Consider the following 20,274-nt stretch of genomic DNA (forward strand, 5'->3'; position numbering starts at 1 on the left):
GATTGAGAGCATGCCAGGGAGAATTACAGAGGTCTTGAAGAAGAAGGGGCAACACTGCAAATATTGACTTGCTGCATTAACTCATTCTAACTGTCAATATAACCTATTGGTACTCATAATATGATTGCAATTATATTTCTGTATGTGATATAAACATCAGACAAACACTAATAAAAACCAGAGGCCAGCAGATCATGTGAAAATATCATTTTGGTGTCATTCTCAAAACTTTTGGCCATGACTGTACATGCCCAAATATAAAGGTAGCCTTTTTGCCCTCCCTTCAGGGTTCACTTACATTTATTGCTAGAAAATTGACGTCATGTGACTTTTGTGGCTGCGTCAGTAATATAGTATCTCTCTAATTCAGAGGTTGAAGAAATCATGTCTACTGACCTTGTACCTGGGGACATTATGTTAATCCCATCGAACGGGACCATTATGCCGTGTGACGCCGTCCTGATCAGTGGAACCTGCATCGTGAATGAAAGCATGTTAACAGGTAATGTTGTGGATGTGAAGGCAACTTAATGGGGTGTTTGTGAAAATCCCTAATTTGTATGGTTACTTTTAGGTGAAAGTGTACCAGTGACGAAAACTAACTTGCCAGACCCATGTTCAGATTCCAGGGGAGTGGAGGACGAAAACTATAATACGGAGGTTCACAAACGTCACACTTTATTTTGTGGGACCAATGTCATCCAGACCAGATTTTATGCTGGAGAGCCTGTCAAAGCCATAATTGTTCGGACAGGTATAGTGCCTATATAATTTATAGAGGTTGTCCCCTTTCAGTTAATCTTCGTCCATGAGCGCACTTTGGTATAAGAAAACAAGCTGCACTATGCTCACCACCTGGGTTCACCAACGAGTCTCCGCCACTGCTCCCGGTGTCTGGCTGAGGTCACGTTGCAGCGTGTCAGCCAATCAGTGGCTCCAAGTAGGGCGTTCCGTCTGCACTGACAAAGCTGCTGAGCTTGGTGATTGGCTGCTGCACTGTTGATGTGACAACAGCGCCGCAGCCAATCACTGAGCGCGGCAGTGCAGACTCACCGGTGGACCTGGGAATGTTGAGTACAGTACAGTTTGTTTTTCTTATACTAAAGTATTTAGTAGTAGCTAAAATGGAGAAACAAATGCTAAACAAAGAGCATGTATTAATGGCCTACTGCTTATACAGGGAATTCTTTAATTCTGTATTTCCCCCCTCTGTTCCCATCTGTTATTGGAATGAAAGGTTGATGCTGCATCTTTTGTCTTCCCAGGGTTCAGCACATCTAAAGGACAGCTTATACGTTCCATACTCTATCCAAAGCCAACTGACTTCAAGCTTTACAGAGATGCCTATCTGTTCCTGCTGTGTCTCGTGGGGGTTGCTGGGATAGGGTTTCTGTACACTGTTGTAAATAGTATTTTAAATCAGGTGGGGGCATCTTTTGTCTCATTAACCCCCTTTTAAATTGTTGCTGATTTACAGTAACTAATACTTTATTATGTTTGTTCTTTTCTTCTAGGTCCCAGCCAGCACTATTGTAATCGAGTCACTTGACATTATAACCATCACAGTACCTCCCGCTCTTCCTGCTGCCATGACTGCTGGGATTGTGTATGCACAAAGGCGTCTGAAAAAACTTGGCATCTTCTGTATCAGTCCTCAGCGGATAAACATTTGTGGACAGTTAAACCTCGTATGCTTTGACAAGGTGATATCCTTCATAGATTTATTTTTCTTTGCATAGAACAGCAGAACACTGGCTTAAAAAAAGCTTTAGGATTATCAATGTATACAAGTATGATTTATTTCTCTTTGCTAGCAGTAGACTAGCTTCAAAAAACCCTTGAACCCAGCATCCACATAAGCCCATCTCCTCAGATTTTCTGTGTGTAAAAGGCCATGTAATATCCAATTGTAACTTGCTCACAAGCAGGACATGCTTTTCTTTAAGTGATGAGTTGGAGCCAAGGCTACTTATTACACAGCCGCCTCTCTGTCTCTAATAGTACTTTTCTAGGTCCTTTTAATGATGCAGGATACTAGAAAATAAAAGTTATTACTGTGTGTGGAGGTGTAAAGGGCATTTACAAGCTGGTCTGACAGCACTGTGAAGAAGGATTTTTAACCCGTCCCTCTAACAACTTTTGTTTTAATATTCTGTCGACATAACCAGTCCTGCAAAAATAAGCCCTCACAGGCTATTTTATGTTAATGACACCATGTATGTATTTGGCAACACCAAAGAGATCACCCCATACAGTTCTTTCTGACTTCTGCTGTACGATATAGGATGGTAAAGGGTTACATTTATGAATATAAATAATGCATTCAAGGCTTTAATGCTAATCTACTTTTAAATAAATATTGGGCAGAAACTCCTAACACTATTACTGATGATGATTACACAGCTCTCGTCAAAAAGTTTATAGTGAAGTAGATCACAGTTCAGTCTCCGTGACTTTTCTTATAATCTCTTAAATTAGATAGGAGAATATAGAAGAATGGATAATCACGCTGTTCAAAAGCTGACAGATGTCAGTGACTCTAGCTTATAATGTGGTGCTGTAATGATGCATGTGCAATTAGTAAACAGAAATAAAATGCAGGGTCAAATCTGGGAATCAAGATAGTCTAAAGAGAAGCAAACCGTGCAGAACTGCAAGAATGCAGGTACACCATCTAGAAGTGCCGAATGTGAGACACAATCGGGGTGCAAGGATGGAAAGAAAAAAAAAATTCTGCACTGTAATGAAATTTGAGCTCTGATAGCTATGAATATCATGGACAGTTTTCTGAGTCTTGAGAAATGTGTAGACTTTAAAATGACAAGATTATGCATAGCCAAAAAAACTAGTATGGCTAGGGCTTGGTATTAATTAAGCTTCTTGTCTTTTAGACTGGCACTCTAACTGAAGATGGTTTGGACCTCTGGGGAATCCAAAGAGCGGAGAATTCTCGGTAAGAGACTTTGATGACTTCATGTCTTAATGTGTAACCACATTTGACTTTGTTCTCATGGATTAAATCCAACTTGTTTTTCTTTTTAATGGCACTGGAGGAACACAGTAGTGCTTCCACTAGGAGGCTGACAAAGGGTAGAAGAAAATTGTTGGCTATGCCCTTTCCTCAGTAGACAGTTAATTTTCAGCTTGGTGTCTGTGGGAGGCAGACACAACCTGCATTAGGTCTGCAGTAATTTTTGCCGCCTTTTGTCTTGTCTTAAAGATTGCTCACTTTATTAGGTGGCATGGATGTTGCCCACCTAGTTTCTATTGAATTCTAGAAGGCCACATTGTGAATGCCACCCTATTGGAAACTCGCTTCGGGTTGACAACTTGTCATCGGTCACTCGTTCTCATTCTCCATAGCCACTCCCATAGCAGATGTTGCCCTCCTGCAGCCTCTTAACCCCAGTTTCAAGACAGCATTGCGGGCTTCTCCTGCACTACTAGTGATTTGTAGGTGTCCCACTGGACCAATCTCACGTCCTCTGTCATTCACCATATTTTGCAATTATTGGCACCTTCTGGCAGCCTCTGTGTCAGAGGTGCTTTGTTGGTTGTAGGACTGTTGTACTAAACTATCCACAGCTTCTGCCAGGACTAGGCCACAAACTTCCTTCTCTTCCTACAGAGCGTGTCAACTTGCTGACAATCACCCTCTCGCACCTTGTTCTCTTTGTAGGGCAGCATCTTCTTAATGTTTTTTAATGCAGTTTTTATAGTCGGAAAATGGTGTTCTGCCCTACAAAAAAATTCTCCCTAAGTCACCTCAGGGTCACAGTCTGCTCTGTCTGTGCTACTGGTCATTATCGGTGTAATGGACTTCTGGACCTTTCTATCTGACTCCACTTCTAGGAGGAAGTTTTTCTGTTGGCGGCAATATGTGTGTTTTCCTAATTATATGCACTCTGGTAGCCTGCTCCTCAAAGGAATGGAAGCATCTCAAGACTCATGCCCTTTACCAATGGGTCTAGGGTCCCCTTCCCTCCTTGGAGGGATAGGATTGTCAGGAAATTGCATTTTGCGGATATCTGATGTGGTGGCCTGCTGAATACAGAGAATTGATGCCGGTGTGCCCTTCTAATCTCGGGACTAAACCGATGTTCTCTTTTAGGAATAAGAGCATCCCATCAGACCCATGTCTGCCTCCATGCGGTCTGAGATACTATTCCTTTTAGGAGGAATTAATTCTTCTGTGGTCTACAAGTGCCATTACCTTGCTGTTATCCTATGGGGAGTCCTCCAGTGACCCACTCACTTCGTTATGTCTATTGACCCCTCTCCAATGTGGATCCCGTTTTGCGCTAGTTTGGGTCACCGAGGTTCTCTGGGGTCCAAATTAGTTCCAGGGTTACTACTCCAACTTCACCATTGTTTCCAAATAGAGTTGACTAAGTTAGACTCATTTCAGTTATTCAAACACACTAAAATTAAGAGTGCCATCATGGCTTCAGCGGACTCCAGCTATCATTGACAACAAGTTGGCAATCTGAGATCGCTTGTAATGGCACAGCCCCAGGACACACTCTGTAAATGTTGCTGTCACAGTGTCCTTCAAGAAATTACCAGCAACATCGTGAGATCTGCTCCACTTACTAATGTTAGAAGCAGATGATGCCTGAAAAAACTAGCCATCATCTGCCAGAAAAAATGCATACACTGCTTTTGAGCCTGCTTGAAAGAAGGGGACCCAGCGTATGACATACCAGTACGTCATATATTGAGAAGGGGTTAAGGTCCGTAATCTCCGTTTGGCAAGGATTATCCCTGCACACAGGTCTTACTTCCAATAAAGTATGAGCTGTTGGGCTTCCATCCTATAAAATATTTCAATCTTAGGATGACTCCCTTCTCCAGTCTGGTTTGAACTTGGGTTTTTCCCCTTTTTCTTCGCAGAAAAAAAAAAGCCATACTCAGGAACACCTGGTTAAAATTCCCTGTGTAGGATCATTGCAGGATCTTCTGAAATGTTGGCATCTCTCCCTATTCTGTTTTGCATTTGCCATTCTCTCTTCCAGCTGTTTTGCTATGCTTCTCAGACTTCCTCCATGGAAGGTCACTTTTTGATTACCATCACCATAAGTTGCAGGGGCTCCATGCTAACTCGATTCTCCTGCAGATTCGTCTTATTCTCCATTTCATTACATGGTGGTTGTACATTCTCTGCCATTGTTGTTTTTTCTTTTCAGAAAGGTAATTTTGCTTCTAAGGGCATTATCCATCTGCCTTCCATTGTGGCAATGTTCCCTGCACGGTCTGGAATGGTCTGACTTATTGGAATATTCCTATTGGTAATAGAATCCCTCCGGCATGCCGACGCCTTTGTGATCCGTGGCACGCCCTGCTAGTTCTGTTAGTCTACAAGATGACTTTTTTCATGCTTATTTGGTCTTCAGTAGTGGATGCCTACAGCTCCAGGGGTGGAGCTGCTCTTCTTCGTCTTTCCTCTCTTCTGATAGAGCCCTCAGACATCCAACTTGCGTTCTCCAGGTCGGCAGGCTTGCTATATGAGCCTCAGTTTGCACCTTTTACAGGTGCAAGTTTCCCATCATGGCCTCTGGTGCCAGCTTGGGTAGTAAGTTGCTGTAAACCAGTGGGTGCTAGGGAATCCGCATGGTCAGTTTTTTTGTATTGCCCATCTCTTGGACTGTTCTAGGACGTCCTTTGTTACTGTGTTCTTCAATTCAATTAACTATAAAATTAGAATTTTTTTCTACTTGCCTTAAATCTCTCATTGTATACATTGGGAGATGCAGATTTCACCCTGTTCTTATGTGTTACTTTCCTGGGGTCCATTCTGATTGCCTTTGGCCATTGATCTTTCCCTGGTTAAGGTCATGTTGGTTCCTGGTTTTTGCTTGTTGCAGGTTTTTTTCTTTGCTCTCATATTTCTTTTGACACTAATCTGAACTGCCTAGTATCTGTGGTTGAGGTAAAGCCAGCACGATTATTCTACCTAGTGTCAGTCTCCAAGAGACAGGCATATACCCACACTACCGTGCCATGTACCCAATGATGGGGTATTATGGTAATTTCAGAAATCCAAGGCTATTGCATATCTACCTGGAATTTGCAGTGCACAATGCCTTGGACCCATCACTGGATAAGCCCTGTTGTCATTGAATGAGGTTACTTATCTTTTCCATATTCAATTGCTTAAAAATTTTCCAGTGCATTTGTATAAAGTGTCAGAAAAACCCAATAAACAGAATGTGGGTCAAAATGTACATTTTATTTTTTATTTCTTTTACTCACTTATATAGCGCCATTAATTCTACAGCGCTTTACGGACATTTTTGGCATGATAAAATGTCATGTTTTTGCTGGTTTCAGTGACTTCTGTATGTAAATCTGTCTGCAGTGAGCAATCATGTTTTTCATGTAAATGTTCTTCACAGGATGTTCAGCTACTACATAAAATGAATAGTGTGTGAGATCATTACACATTGATGACTATTGAAACTGCCATCAACCTATTTGGAAAGTGTTCACTACTTTTTTCTCTCCTCATCTCAGTATCGCTTTTAGTTATATCTTAAGATAGATATTTTTTGGGATTTTCAGGTTCCTTTTGGCAGAGGAAAAGGCTTGCAGCGAGAGCTTGGTAAAATCTCAGTTTATTGCCTGTATGGCAACATGTCACTCGCTCACAAAAATTGATGGAGTGATTTCAGGCGACCCCCTTGATTTAAAAATGTTTGAAGCCATAGGATGGGTAAGTGCTGCTTCCAGTTTCTCATGATTTGCTACAGATATAACCGATTGAAAAGCATTTGTGCAGTTTATGTACTTTTCTATTTATTGTATCCCTTAATTGGAAGAACATTCTACTTTTATTTTATACCATTGTTACTGTTTAATGCAAAATTAGAAACCGAAGGCATATATAATGATGTTAGATCGGGTAACGAGAGCTGAGGCTGTAATATGGAATAGAAAATACTTCTGCAATACAGTCATGTCATCCTTCCCTTAAACTGGAAAAAGGGGAAAAATAGTGCAGTATTAAAGGGGCTGTGTCCAGACTTATGAGAAGTCTGATGTCACTGTATATAACTGCAGACGTCTGAACCCTGACATCGTGCGGTGCACCCGTTACCAGGATATACCGGTGTTGCCTGTGAGAGGAGGGTCATGTGACTGCCAAGTTTACAATTTGTCACTTCCGGCCACATTCCGAATAAACGTGCTCTGCCTCACTCAATACAAGTGAATTGAGAAGAGGCAGAGCGTCTAGTTGGCACGTGAAATCGTATATTTATGGGCACATGACCACCAGCTTTCACCGGTAAGACCTGACGGCGTGCTGACTGCATTCAAAAGTCATATCGAGTGACTGCAGGCTTATCTGAAGAGTGGAAAACCCTTTCAATGTTGGGAATAATCCTTTAGGGTATTGACTATTCTGTGGATGATAACTTTCAACTTTTTGATCAATGGAAGTATAACCAGGAGATCCCCCCCCACTAATTCTGAGAATGGAGCTCTGAAATGACCCTTCAATATAGAACAGTGGCCGCTGTTTATTGTCTTTAGTATTGACTAAGTTTAATGGGGGTCTCTGATCCCTACAGATCCTAGTTATTGCCTATTCTGTGGATTGGTGGTAGCGTTAAATTTTGGCAATAACCCTTTAATGCACTGTTTAGTGCACTGTTCTTGCATCGCTGGTCCCAATCCACACTTATAATCTGACACCACATTATGGCCTCATCCAGTGGAGCCCCATCAATGTGCAGACCCCTCTTTGTGGCTGTTAGCTGCCAGGATCCCATCTTCATATACAGCTGATAAGTAGCACTAAATGAAGGCAGCTTTTTTATTTTACAGTTTTTAGTTCTATTATAGTGTAGATTTGAATCTAGAACTAGAATGATATCCTCAGAATTCTTTGTAACCTGCCCACATTATCTGCACATTCATGAGTTGTACCCTGGGATGCAGACTAAATAGATGTTACATTTTGTTTTAGTAAATGAAATCCTTACTCTCTAGCATGTCACTGACCTGTATTTCATGCTTAGATTCTGGAAGAAGCCACAGAAGAAGAGACCGCCCTTCACAACAAGATGATGCCAACTGTTGTCAAGCCCCCAAAACAGCCTGCCAGTGATCACAAGCCTGCCGACAGCGAGGAGATGGTACGGTGTTTTCTCTTGTTCCTGAGGCTTTCACAGTTTCCTCTGTGTCCTCACGAGCAATTTCACATGGCAGAGTTCAGGTGCCATTGAAGCCTGGAAGTCTAATATTCACAGGAAGGTTTGCATGTTCCCTGTAGATGTTACTGCAGATATTTTTTCTCTATTTAAGCTCAATGATTTATTTATATATATATATATTCATATATTCTATATATATTCACACACACGTTGCTATTGTTACCATATTGTCAGCTTTTTCATTCTTCTCAAAGTGTTTTTTTTTTTTTCCAGGAACTGTTCGAACTACAGGTAACTATTATCATGTCTTCACATATACTGCTTTCTACTTCAAATAGAATGTCTTCCTGAGCTGTTGTTTCCCTGCCTAGCACCAGCCCCTTTAGCTTCAATCGTTAAATGCATAGTCACAATGCGACATTGCAGTTTGTGGAGCCTTTGCTTTAGGCTGGATTTATACATGACCTATTTGTTATATAATCTGCACCGAAATTCTGCAACAACGTTAGTCAATGGAGTTTTAGCAAACCACATGCAGTTACAGCATTAGTAATCTGCCTCAGATTCTCAGGCTATGTTTGTGCAAATGTTTTTTGAGCCATTCAGAAAGCACAGATTTTTAAAGCGGAAACCACTTCAGAAAACACCCTTTTTTTTTTTTTTTTTTTTTGGAGGAAGTTTTCTTTTTGTGACACATTCTTTGCAGCTTAATTTGTAAGTGGCCAGTTTGGAGCGATTTTCAAAATCCACTTCAAAGAATTGACGTTTACTCTATTCTTCTTCTTTTTTTCTTTTTCTTCCCACCAAACATTTTTCAAAACCTCATAAAGGAGTGTTCTCAAAGTTGAAAGTTCTCTCCTATCCAAAGGAAAGCTGGGGGTCCGACTGCCATTGGTCTGTACACTCTCTTGCTTCCTCCCCTGCCCAGGAGGAGATGTGGTATGAACAGACCATCTTCCAGTACAGTCAGACACAGCCATTACACAGTACACAGCAGGGCACATTTATAAGATTATCTCAGCACAGGAACATTTTATTTAAACACATCCAATTGTGGAAGTTATTATTACTCCAAGATCTATTGATTAAAATGAACTTTGTTCATGGGAAAACCCATTTAACCCCTTTCCAACCCTTGCCGTATTAGTACGCACATTTGCGTACTGCCCGTTCTGTGAGGGCTGCTGCGCTGAGCCCTCACTGAACCGAGCACATGTCAGCTGATTCTTACAGCTGACATGTGCCCGCAACAGCCGCGGGTGGAATCGCGATCCACCCGCGGCTGTTAACCTGTTACATGCCGCTGTCAATCTCCGACAGCGGCATTTAACGCGCGCTTCCTGGAAGCGTGTCCTAAGCCCCGCCCACTGGCGACCCCATCACGTGAACGCGGGTCGCCGATGGGCGTGCATGACAACCCAGGGTCTGCAGCAGACGCCTGTGGTTGTCATGATCTGGTCGCTATGAGCGCCACCTAGTGGTCGGCGCTCATAGCACAGGACCAATTCTGCTATATGCAGGGGATCTGCTGGTCCCCTGTATGTAGCAGAACCGATCAGACAACTGCTGCTTCTAGTCTCCTATGGAGACTATTGAAGCATGCAGTAAGTAAAAAAAAAAGTTTTTAAAAAAATAAAAAAAATTAAAAAAATATAAAAGTTTAAATCACCCCCCTTTAAAATTCTAAACGCCAGAATTACGTTTTTTGGTCGCCGCAAAATTGCAATAAAATGCAATAATGGGCGATCAAAACATCGGATCTACACCAAAATGTTATCAATAAAAACGTCAGCCCGGCGCGCAAAAAATAAGCCCTCATCCAGCCCCAGATCACGAAAAATGGAAACGCTACGGGTCTCGGAAAATGGCGCTATTTTTTTTTTTTTAACAAATTTTGGAATTTTTTTTCACCACTTAAATATAAAAGAACCTATACATGTTTGGTGTCTACGAACTCATAATGACCTGGAGAATAAGAATGGCAGGTCAGTTTTAGCATATAGTGAACGTGGTAAAAAAATAAAATAAAAAACAACTGTGGTATTGCACTTTTTTTGCAATTTTACCACACTTGGAATTTTTTTCCCGTACACGATATGGTAAAACTAGTAATGGCGTTGAAAAGTACAACTTGTCCCGCAAAAAATAAGCCCTCACACGGCCATATTGTCCAAAAAATAAAGACGCTATGGCTCTGGGAACAAGGGGAGCAAAAAACGAAAAAGCAAAAATGACAAAACCCAAGGTTGCGAAAGGGTTAAGGGAAAAAAAAAGGTCCGCAAACTCTTCATAGGAACAGAAAAGTGAATTTCCTCATTGTTCATAGTCTAAACATGCTGTGGATTTTGACCCTGGAGCCTATCCTATCTGTTGTGTAATGCTGCAGATTAGATTTACTGCAGTGAGTGAAATCTGCACTGAATTCTGAAGCAGAACAAATCAAATCCACGTCCATTCACGTGTGGATGTTTAGGCTGCATTCACAGTGTGATTTCTGTGTGTGCCCATGTCCCCACAGAGAAAAACTGCACTGTCAGATCACTGGTAACAGCCCCTCGTCATTCAGCTTTGGGGTCTAGTCTTTAACAGCAAGGCTACATGGAAATAAGACCAAATGTCTTTTACAAATTACCTCTTCATTTTTGTTTTCAAGCTAAATTTTTCAAAAGAATGGAAAAAAAAAAGTTAGTGTCAACATTATCCAATAGATGGCAGTATGTTTTCTTTTTCAAGAATTACAAATTAGCACAGATCTAAAAGGTTGTCCTATGGGGATATCTGTTATTATTATTTTTTTACTATTTGTATGTGCAAAGGAATACATAGAAAAAAATATTACAATTCGAGAGTTCTCAGTGGTTGATACATCTTAACCTCTTTACGCCATGGTGTTTTTTTCCTTTGTTTTTTCCTCCTCTTCTTCCCATAGTCTTATGAGGGCTTGTTTTTTGTGAGAAGAGTTGTACTTTTGAATGACACCACTTATTTTACCACAGTGTACTGGAAACTGGAAAAAAATTCCAAGTGCATTGAAATTGCAAAAAAAAGTACAATTCCACAATTTGTTTTTTTTTTATTTACCATGTTTACTATATGGCAAAAAACTGGCCTGGTAATATGATTCTCTAGGTCAGTACAAGTACGCGGATACCAAACATGTATAGTTTTATTTTTTTCATTAAGTCCATAATGAGTGGTGGAAAAAAATGTGTAAGAAAATTTTTTTTGCTTTTGTTGCCATTTTCTGAGACCGGTTACATTTTTATTTTCCAGGATATGGGGCTGCGGTGTTGGCATATTTTTCACATCCTGCGCTGACATTATTACTGATAGTATATTTTAGGATGGATACAATATTTTGATCACCTGCTACTAGTGCAGCAGCTAAAACCCCAGTAATTCTGGCATTTTATTTTTTCGTTAGTTTACTGATCGGATTACTTTAGTTTAGATTTTGATAGGTTGGACTTTTATAAACGCAGCGATGGCTAATGTGTATTTTTTCTTTTTCTTTTTTACTTTTTTTGTTTTAGTGAGGCAAAAGGGGGGTGCTTTGAACTTTATATTTTTTCATATATTTAATAATCCCCCCCCCCCCCTACTTTTTACTGGTTTTAATAGTCCTCTTAGGGGATTTGAAGCTGTGATCATTTGATCGCTTGTGCTGTATATAGCAGTGCTCCTGCCCTGCTATGTATAGAGAAAATCACAATCTCCTATGAACGCCAGCCATGGGCTAGCTTTCACAGGAGGATTGTAATGACTGGCACGGGGGTCTTCAGCAGACCCTTAGTTATCATGACAAATCATTGGCGCCCCGTGATCATATCATGGGCGGGCTGATGGGACCGTGGAACGCCACGTACCCCTGTACGAGAGTGACAGCAGGATTTAGCAGGTTAACAATGACGGGTGGAGCAGGGGCCACCGCAGCTGTTAGAGGCACATGATGGCTGATTAAATGCGCTGTCATATGCGGTGAAAGATTAGGGCTTGGCTTGTGAGCCCAAATCAAAGACAAGGACAAGAGATATGACGTAAGTTTCCGTCTTATGTCATTAAGGGGTTAATGGGTAACTGAAAAGATGGTAATAAATAGCCGCTTTCAAAACTACTCGGATCTCTTCATCAGGGATAGTGTAACACAAAATCTGAAGCCACATATTTATACACGTGTGTCCTATTGTGTATGAATATATGACTCTTCATATGTTGTACATCAAAGGTTGAACCGAATGGGTTAATTCCTGCGCTGAGGAAGGGACCGGAGTAGTCTGGAAAGCTGCTATTTGTTACCATCTTTTCAGTTAGCCATTAAAAGGGATCAACCACTGAGGACTCTCAAATCTAAATATTTTTCTATCTACTGGTTAACACGGTACAAAAATATACTTTTTCTGTAAGAAAAACGTAGACATGTGGCATTGGTTTTGCATGTGAAAAATTGTTTGTACTGTTCTTGTTTATTTTCTTGATCGGATGTAAAGTTCTTGCATTCCTTAATAATAAATGAATAAAAAAAATGTGCTCTCTAGTCCTGATCAGTAATGTAAATGATCATTAGTCATTTCTATAGGGAACCTGGTGCTTAACATTAAAGGTGTTCTGGCTCTTTGGGAGCCTGTCACATCCACACAGTTCTGGGTCACATGCATAGAATAGGACAGATGAATGGTATATGTTGCTTGCGCATGTGACGTGGCAGATAGCCATACATGAGACGTCACTTGCCCACTCAACACCGGATGCGGAAGTGAGCGGAGCCAGTGATCAGTGATGGAAGACTGCTGTATGGATCTCTAGTCTAGGGTTGATGAATTAGAATATGTTTCACACTCGTGTTTTTGATGCATTTTGCCCACTTTTTTTTTATCTGTGTGTTTTTGCTATATTAACCATAGAATATTACAGTTGAAAGGGACCTCCAGGGTCATCGTGTCCAGCCCCCTGCTCAATGCTGGATCCACTAAACCATCTCAGACAGATGTCTATCCAGCTTCTTTATGAATAGGGGGTTAAGTTGGCGTGCACTCTGTCACGAGTCGAGGTGCTGATGTAATGGGCTTGTAGGCCCAAGTTACTATAGTGGAGTTAATTCATCGCACTGTCATAATTTTGCAAAAAGTGATTTATTTAGAACAAAAAAATTATAAGATACTTCAACCAAACCAGAGATGGGTGACAACAATAAAGCGAGTATAACGAGATGTTTCGGCCCAAAATGGCCTTATTCAATTCAGTCGCTACTGGAAAACAAGAATAAGAGTATAAATACAAAGTAGTATATACAGGCATATTAATATGGAACTGTGTTAATAATCACAGTGCATTAAAGATATTTACAAAACATAAATTCCAAATTAAAAGAAGATGGTGAAATACCAGGAACAGGGGTGGGGGAGGGGGCGGGGTAGGGAGAGGAGAGAGGGAAGAGACTTGAGGAGAGTGAGAGACATCACTAGCGGTTTTTTCACACATTTATAGTATAATTATAGTGCAGGTCATACCAGTTGCAACAATATAAAGAGACAGAAAAGGAACTCACTTTTTACTGGATGGTATGTATATATGAGAGATTTAAGCTGTATGCTCAGGAAGATCAGACCCCTTTGAAGAGAACTGTGGAGTAGAGGTATTAGGGAAACTGTGGAGTAGATATAGTAGGGTATGATATCGTATAGTAATGGCAACATACCTAGGATAAAGGTAGGTACCTCTTAGTCCAAGGTGTGCTGGTGTGGGCAAGCCTACGGGGAATAGCATAACCAGTATAAGGGAAATGTGAATGAGCAATAAGGGAGGTCGTTATAAAGATAGTATACTCACAAGTAAGAGCCTGTATCTGTCCGGTGTCTGGTAAGTAGTAGCGCGTATACTACTTTGTATTTATGCTCTTATTGTTTTCCAGTAGCGACTGAATTGAATAAGGCCATTTCGGGCCGAAACGTCTCGTTATACTCGCTATATTGTTGTCACCCATCTCTGGTTTGGTTGAAGTATCTTATAATTTTTTTGTTCTAAATAAATCACTTTTTGCAAAATTATGAGAGTGCGATGAATTAACTCCACTACAGCTTCTTTACGAAGACTTCCATTGAAGAAGAACTCGTCACTAGTGATGAGCGAGCATGCTCGTTACTTGAGATTTACAAGCATGCTCTGGTGCTCGCTGAGTATCTTCAGCGTGCTCGTTGTTATGTTTGAGTCACACCGTGCGCATGATTTGCTAATGTTTGACAGCTTTTGTTTCTAAGGCATTCCTCACATGTGTTAAAGGTGTCAAACAATCGCAAATCATGCGCACGGTGTGACTAAAACATAATGTCCAAGCACGAAGATACTCGGCGAGCACCTGAGCATGCTCGCCAAAAGGGTTAACAGAACATACTCGTTCATCACTACTCACCACTTTTCGCGGCAGCCCGTTCCACTCATTGATCACCCTCACCGTCAAATAGTTTTTTCTAATATCTAATCTATATCTTCTTCCTTTCACTTTCATCCCATTGCTTCTAGTCTTTCTTTGTGCAAATGAGAATAAGGCTGATCCTTCTACACTGTGACATCCCTTCAGATATTTGTAGACCCCTATTAAGTCTCCTCTCAGTCTTCTGTTTTTCAAGCTAAACATTCCCAAATCCATTTTTCTGTCCCAGCAAAGTGAATGAGATTTCTGAAATCTCATGCACAGGTTGCTTACTTTTTCCTTGCAGATTTGAAGCCTTTTCAGATCTGCAGCATGTCAATTCTTTCAGTGTTTTTGCAGGGTTTTTCACTTTTTCTAAAGCATGGGGAAAAAAAATCCCAAAAATGCTTGCAAAAGTGCATGTTGTTTATGTGGCATTTTCTCTGCCAATAGAGTAAAAAAACGCTTCAAAAACTCTAATAAAAAAGCATGTTTTTTTATGCAGCGTTTTTGATGCAGAAATGTCTGCTGCAGGTACTTAACGTGTGCACTCACCCTTACTTCTATTGTATGCTCACACATTTAGAGATTTCCAGAACCAAATCTGATGAGTTTTTGTGGCAGATATCCTGGCCTTAGTGTGAATTTTGCCACACGTGCCAACAAATCTGTCCAAGTATTAGCCAAAATCTGATATGTTGTGATTATTAATGCAGGTTTTTTCTCCTCTGCAATACTTGGATGTGTGAACCTTTTTTCAGGCAGCTACAAAAGAAATCTCTTCTTCTCGTGTTAATTTGCAGTTTGCAACATTAAAGAACAAGAGGTTGATAGATGGTGACTGTGATGTATCCCAGCTGTAGGGTGCAGATACGCCTTGTGGACTGTTCTGTGCTCACATCTGCAGCCTGAATGTAAACGGTCCCTTACCACTAAGCCAGTGTCCAGGATTCTCCTCGCTGCTCTCAGATCCTTGCTGTTTCTGTGAGGCTTATGTCCTCTTACAGGCAGCATTGTGATCTTACTGGTTACAGACCACAGGCATGAGTGGGAGGCGGGTGACCTAATGGTATAAACATGCAGCTACGTTCATAATGTGTCTTGAATGGCCACATGGTAACCACACAATTTATGGACTATGGGAGTATACTAATAAAAGGTTTATTTTAAGACCCATTACTAAGCAGTGAACGGAAAACCTTCTTTATGCTTGGCAATAACGTTTAATAGAGATGTTTCCATCATTTTCCTCGTTGTAGAACACTTGAAGTCTCAACAGTAGGACACATCACTGTCCTAACGATAGGAGCAGATCACAAGTGCTAGTCTTCTTTGCTTGTAATTGTGGAGCTACATTTATTTTTGTTATCACTTTGTAGATATAGCACACATCCAACTTGATTTAGTTTGAAATGGATCTGTCACCAGATGTCACAATATAAAGTTCTTAAGAGAAAACACACTTTGAAAAGTGTCAATGCATCTTGGATGACTTGTCCAAGGCCGGTCCCCAGTGTTTTGTCCCCGCTCCTCATGACTGTCAGGCCTCTCCAATTGTGTGTCTAGGAGAGTAGGGTGGGATTAAGCCACAAGTTGTCTGCGATGGGCGACTTATTAAAGTATGTTATCTCTGAAACAGCGCAGCATTTCAAAAGTAAAAGCAATAATGCAGCTAGTGTTTGATTCATGCTGCCAGTGGTTTAGGCAGCATGAATCGGATGACAGGTTCCCTTTAAATAGATTTCTTAGACTTGACTGTGAAAATCCATGATAGGTTGCTGTATAGTCCAATTTGAAAGTTTTGTTGCCTAATAGTAAAGCTCCAGCTGGAGTCCTAGAATGCACATTATATTAGGAATTTATAGTCTTTTGTCATGGATTTTCAAAATAAGTACACCAGTCTCAATCAAGCTTAAGAGATGTGTTTAATAATACAGCCTGTATTGTGACATTTGATGACTGATTCACTTCAAGGCATTTCAGTGCCTTTTTCTGAGTATTAAGGTATTCATGTACCTATGCACCTTAGACAGCTTTCTCTCCTCATTCCTCCATGCACATTAATATTTGGCTAAGCACTAATGTATTTACAATGGTGAGAAGAGAGGAAGCCACTGCCAGATAACCCTGGCACCTTCCTATCTTCCCTGGGAACAAAATGATTGGGTGTTAAATTCTGTATTGGGGGCTTTAAGAGGACGGGTCAAAATGGCAGCATTTTTAGATACTTGGAAAAATATTTTACTATGGTGTTCGTGGTGTTGTGTTATGACCCTAAAACAGTGATGTTCTGAATGTTTGATTTGTCTCCCTCTGTTTCCCCCTGCAGACCTCCTATGAAATTGGGATTGTACGACAGTTTCCTTTCTCTTCAGCTCTGCAGCGAATGGCAGTAGTTGCCAAAGTACTTGGAGAAAAACGCATGGATGCCTATGTGAAGGGGGCCCCAGAAGTGGTAGCTGGCCTTTGCAGGCCAGAAACAGGTTAAGACCAATTTATTTCATGAGCATAATGTTATAATAGTATAGAATAATGTCTGTATAACTGCATGGCGTTTTTTGCATAAACAAACATGGATTTACTGCGTATTTTTAGCAGGTGTCTAGCCTAGATATCCACTTTGAATAAATTATCCTTTTAAATTTTGCTTAGGGTGTTCATGAAGCCACTGTGACCAGGTTTGTGTGTGCCAAATCTGCTTTTCATCATCTGTATAGTTTTTATTGTCAAAACTGTGTCCCAACCATACATTGCCTAATGTTTCCCGACCGTGTAGAACCACATTAGAGTAGAAATACTGTCACATTAGGAAGTTCACTTTGATGGCCTGGTGTTCTAGGACCTCCACTAATTTCTGCAAGTAGCACTTCTGTTCCTTATCAAGTCTGAACAGTGCCAATGGACCATATGAGAAGCTTCTAAACAAAGTGATGTCTTCAACGTCCCTTTGAGTAAATTATTCTGTCAAATTTCCAAAGTCTCTGAGCAGTGCCAAAGGAGGTAAAGCATTGTGTAGAAATCATTCCTTGTTGGAAAAAGCAGAGGCTGAAGATCATACACCAACGTTTTTTTTTTTTATTACACGTAAAGAGATGGGTGTGAAATATAACGTCATTATTATATATTGGGTTTTTTTCTGATATGTCTCTTGTAGAACAGTAATTATTTTGTGACCCCTTTTTTATTTTTCTTTGAGTTATCACTTACAATGAGTACTGATGTAATACAAGTGCCTCATCTAGATCAGTGTTCCCCAACTCCAGTCCTCGGGGCCCCCAACATGTCAGGTTTTCAGGATTTCCTTAGTATTGCACAGGTGATGGAAGGATCACCAAGGCATCAGGAATTCTCTCACCTGTGCAACACGATGGAAATCCTGAAAACCTGACATGTTGGGGGCCGTGAGGACAGACGTTATGTTGTTGGAATCCGTAATAAAGACATGTCATGCGTTTCCTTCCAGCATTTCCTTTTATTATACATTTTTCCGGTGACTAACATATGCCAATAGTTCTATGGATTCTCTTTTTCTTGCAGTACCTTCTGACTTTGCCGTTGTGTTAGAAGACTACACCAAGCAGGGATACCGTGTCATTGCACTTGCACACAGAAAATTAGAATCAAAAATTTCATGGCACAAAGTACAAAACATTCGTAGGTATGAAGAATTTGTGTTCATTGCTTTGCAGAATTGTACCGGCTTGTATCTTGGATAGTGTTTGTGTCTTAAAAGGTATACCTTACTGAGTTACCAGTAAACTATTAATGTAGAATATGTAGTCTGTTTATGATCAAGCTTCACTTAATATCACTAAATAGTAGCGTACATGTAGTGTTCTTTTAATGTAGTCTGAGTTACAGCTTTGTCCCTGCTGGCTGATCTCTGGGGCTTTCGTGGTTAGGAAGCCTTTTTGGGAGTCTAAACATCCTCTGCACATGGACAATTTGTTTGCATCCAGTGCTAACAACACCAGTCTCCTCCTTTCCATCCCAGAGCAATTCAGGTCTCCCAAATCCTTCCACAGGGACCAAATTATAAATCCAATTCTGGGAGAGAAGACAGTACATTGTTAAGATATACATTATACCATTTAACATGGCGTAAAATGAGTACATGTATGGCAGCGCTGGGGTCACTGTGTGGTGGCCTGTGTGGTGGCGCTGAGTAGCTGCGCTCTCTCCTGAATATGCAACTTAGCTGTCACCTGTCTCTTAACAGCGGCCGGAGCTGAACTCTTTATTATTGCTGCTCACTATTTTGATGCCACAGTCAATCTGTCTGTGGCATTTACATGGCGCGGTTGCTGACTTCCACCAACGCAATTGTAGGGTACCGATAGGTGATCATGGCCTATAGGAACTGCTGAAGTCCCCCCTCACTGCCATTTTGGTCCTCATGTGAAGCTTTCCTACAGGTAGAGCTTTATAGGATGCTGATCTCTCCACTATACCTCGCGTACTGTAGTATTGCATTGTTATAGTATAAGCTATCAAACGATTGCAGGTTCAAGTACCCAGAGGGGACTAAAAAATTGTAAAGAAAGAAAAAAAAAATCTTAAACTTCGAAACACCTACCGTATTTTTCGGACTATAAGACACACTTTTTTCCTCCAAAATTTTGGAGGAAAATGGGGATGCGTCTTACAGTCCTAATGTTGTGGGAGGAGGGGGTATACATATATGATGTGTGGAGTGTGGGGGGAGGTGTAGCGGCGGATGAGAAGGGCACAGGAGGCAGCAGCCACCTGCTGCAGCCTACACTGTCCCCGCTGCTAAAGAAAATGAATATTCACTGCTCCCCACGCCCATGGGGCGTGGGGACCTCTGTATATTCATGCTCCTTAATAGCAGCACACAGTGTAGCCGCAGTGCAGCTCCAACTGCTGCTGGAATCGCCTGTGCCCGCTGTTGAAGGGCATGAATGTTCAGCCTCTCTCCACGCCCATGGGCGTGGGGTGGGGTGAATATTCATGCCCTTTAATAGCGGGCACACGCGATCGCCTGGCAGCAGCAGGAGCCGCGCTGCGGCTACACTGTGTGCCGCTATTAAGGAGCATGAAGTCACTGCTTCCTGCGCACACAGTCCCGGCGTGGGGAGCAGTGACTTCCGGCAGCTGATCTCTCCTTGTGAGCCGCTCATGGTAGTGATGCGGCTCACAAGGAGAGATCAGTGCGGGCAGACAGGACGCAGCGCTGGAGGAGAGACTAAATGTGAGTAGGAGTGTTTTAATTTTTTTTTATGTGCAGCATGATGGGGATTAGGGGGACCATGCATATCAGGATAAGAATTGAGGGGCCATACATAGCAGGACAAAGGTGAGGGTACCATGCATACCAGGATGAGGAGTGCGGGGTGCCATGCATATCGGGATGAGGGGCCACGTATAAAAGGAGGGGAGCATATATACCAGGATGGCGGATATTGTCAGAATTGGGGGACATTACCCATATACCCGTGTCAGCAGAAGACACCCTCCCCCTTGAAAGTGCATCGTGAACACATTTTTTGCTTACATTTTTTTTTTGTTCCTCCTCTAAAACCTAGGTGCATATTATGGTCGGATGCGTCTTATAGTCCAAAAAATACGTTACTTTCCCCCCATTAAAAATAATAAAGAAATTAACAAATGTTTATTGTTTTCTTCTTTTTTTTCTGCTCTACCAAAATATAAAACCTATTAACCTAAACGGCAAATGCTGTAAAGAGATGA

At 41.3% G+C, this 20,274-nt stretch overlaps 1 protein-coding gene across 2 annotated transcripts in view; it reads left to right on the forward strand.

The window, feature by feature from the left end:
- Positions 1–20,274, forward strand: part of ATP13A3 (ATPase 13A3) — a 117,409-nt gene that overhangs the window by 56,781 nt on the left and 40,354 nt on the right. For both annotated transcript variants that reach the window (XM_073675053.1, XM_073675054.1), the window contains exons 10-19: positions 371–502; positions 575–754; positions 1,266–1,423; positions 1,515–1,703; positions 2,892–2,953; positions 6,562–6,712; positions 8,022–8,138; positions 8,430–8,447; positions 16,892–17,045; positions 18,100–18,220. In XM_073675053.1, coding sequence (XP_073531154.1) covers positions 371–502; positions 575–754; positions 1,266–1,423; positions 1,515–1,703; positions 2,892–2,953; positions 6,562–6,712; positions 8,022–8,138; positions 8,430–8,447; positions 16,892–17,045; positions 18,100–18,220 — 1,282 coding nt within the window. The remainder of the gene's footprint in view (positions 1–370; positions 503–574; positions 755–1,265; positions 1,424–1,514; positions 1,704–2,891; positions 2,954–6,561; positions 6,713–8,021; positions 8,139–8,429; positions 8,448–16,891; positions 17,046–18,099; positions 18,221–20,274) is intronic.

This window comes from Phyllobates terribilis, unplaced genomic scaffold (genome assembly GCF_046119375.1).
Source record: "Phyllobates terribilis strain yellow unplaced genomic scaffold, ASM4611937v1 Scaffold_3__8_contigs__length_932513732, whole genome shotgun sequence".
Taxonomy (NCBI): domain Eukaryota; kingdom Metazoa; phylum Chordata; class Amphibia; order Anura; family Dendrobatidae; genus Phyllobates; species Phyllobates terribilis.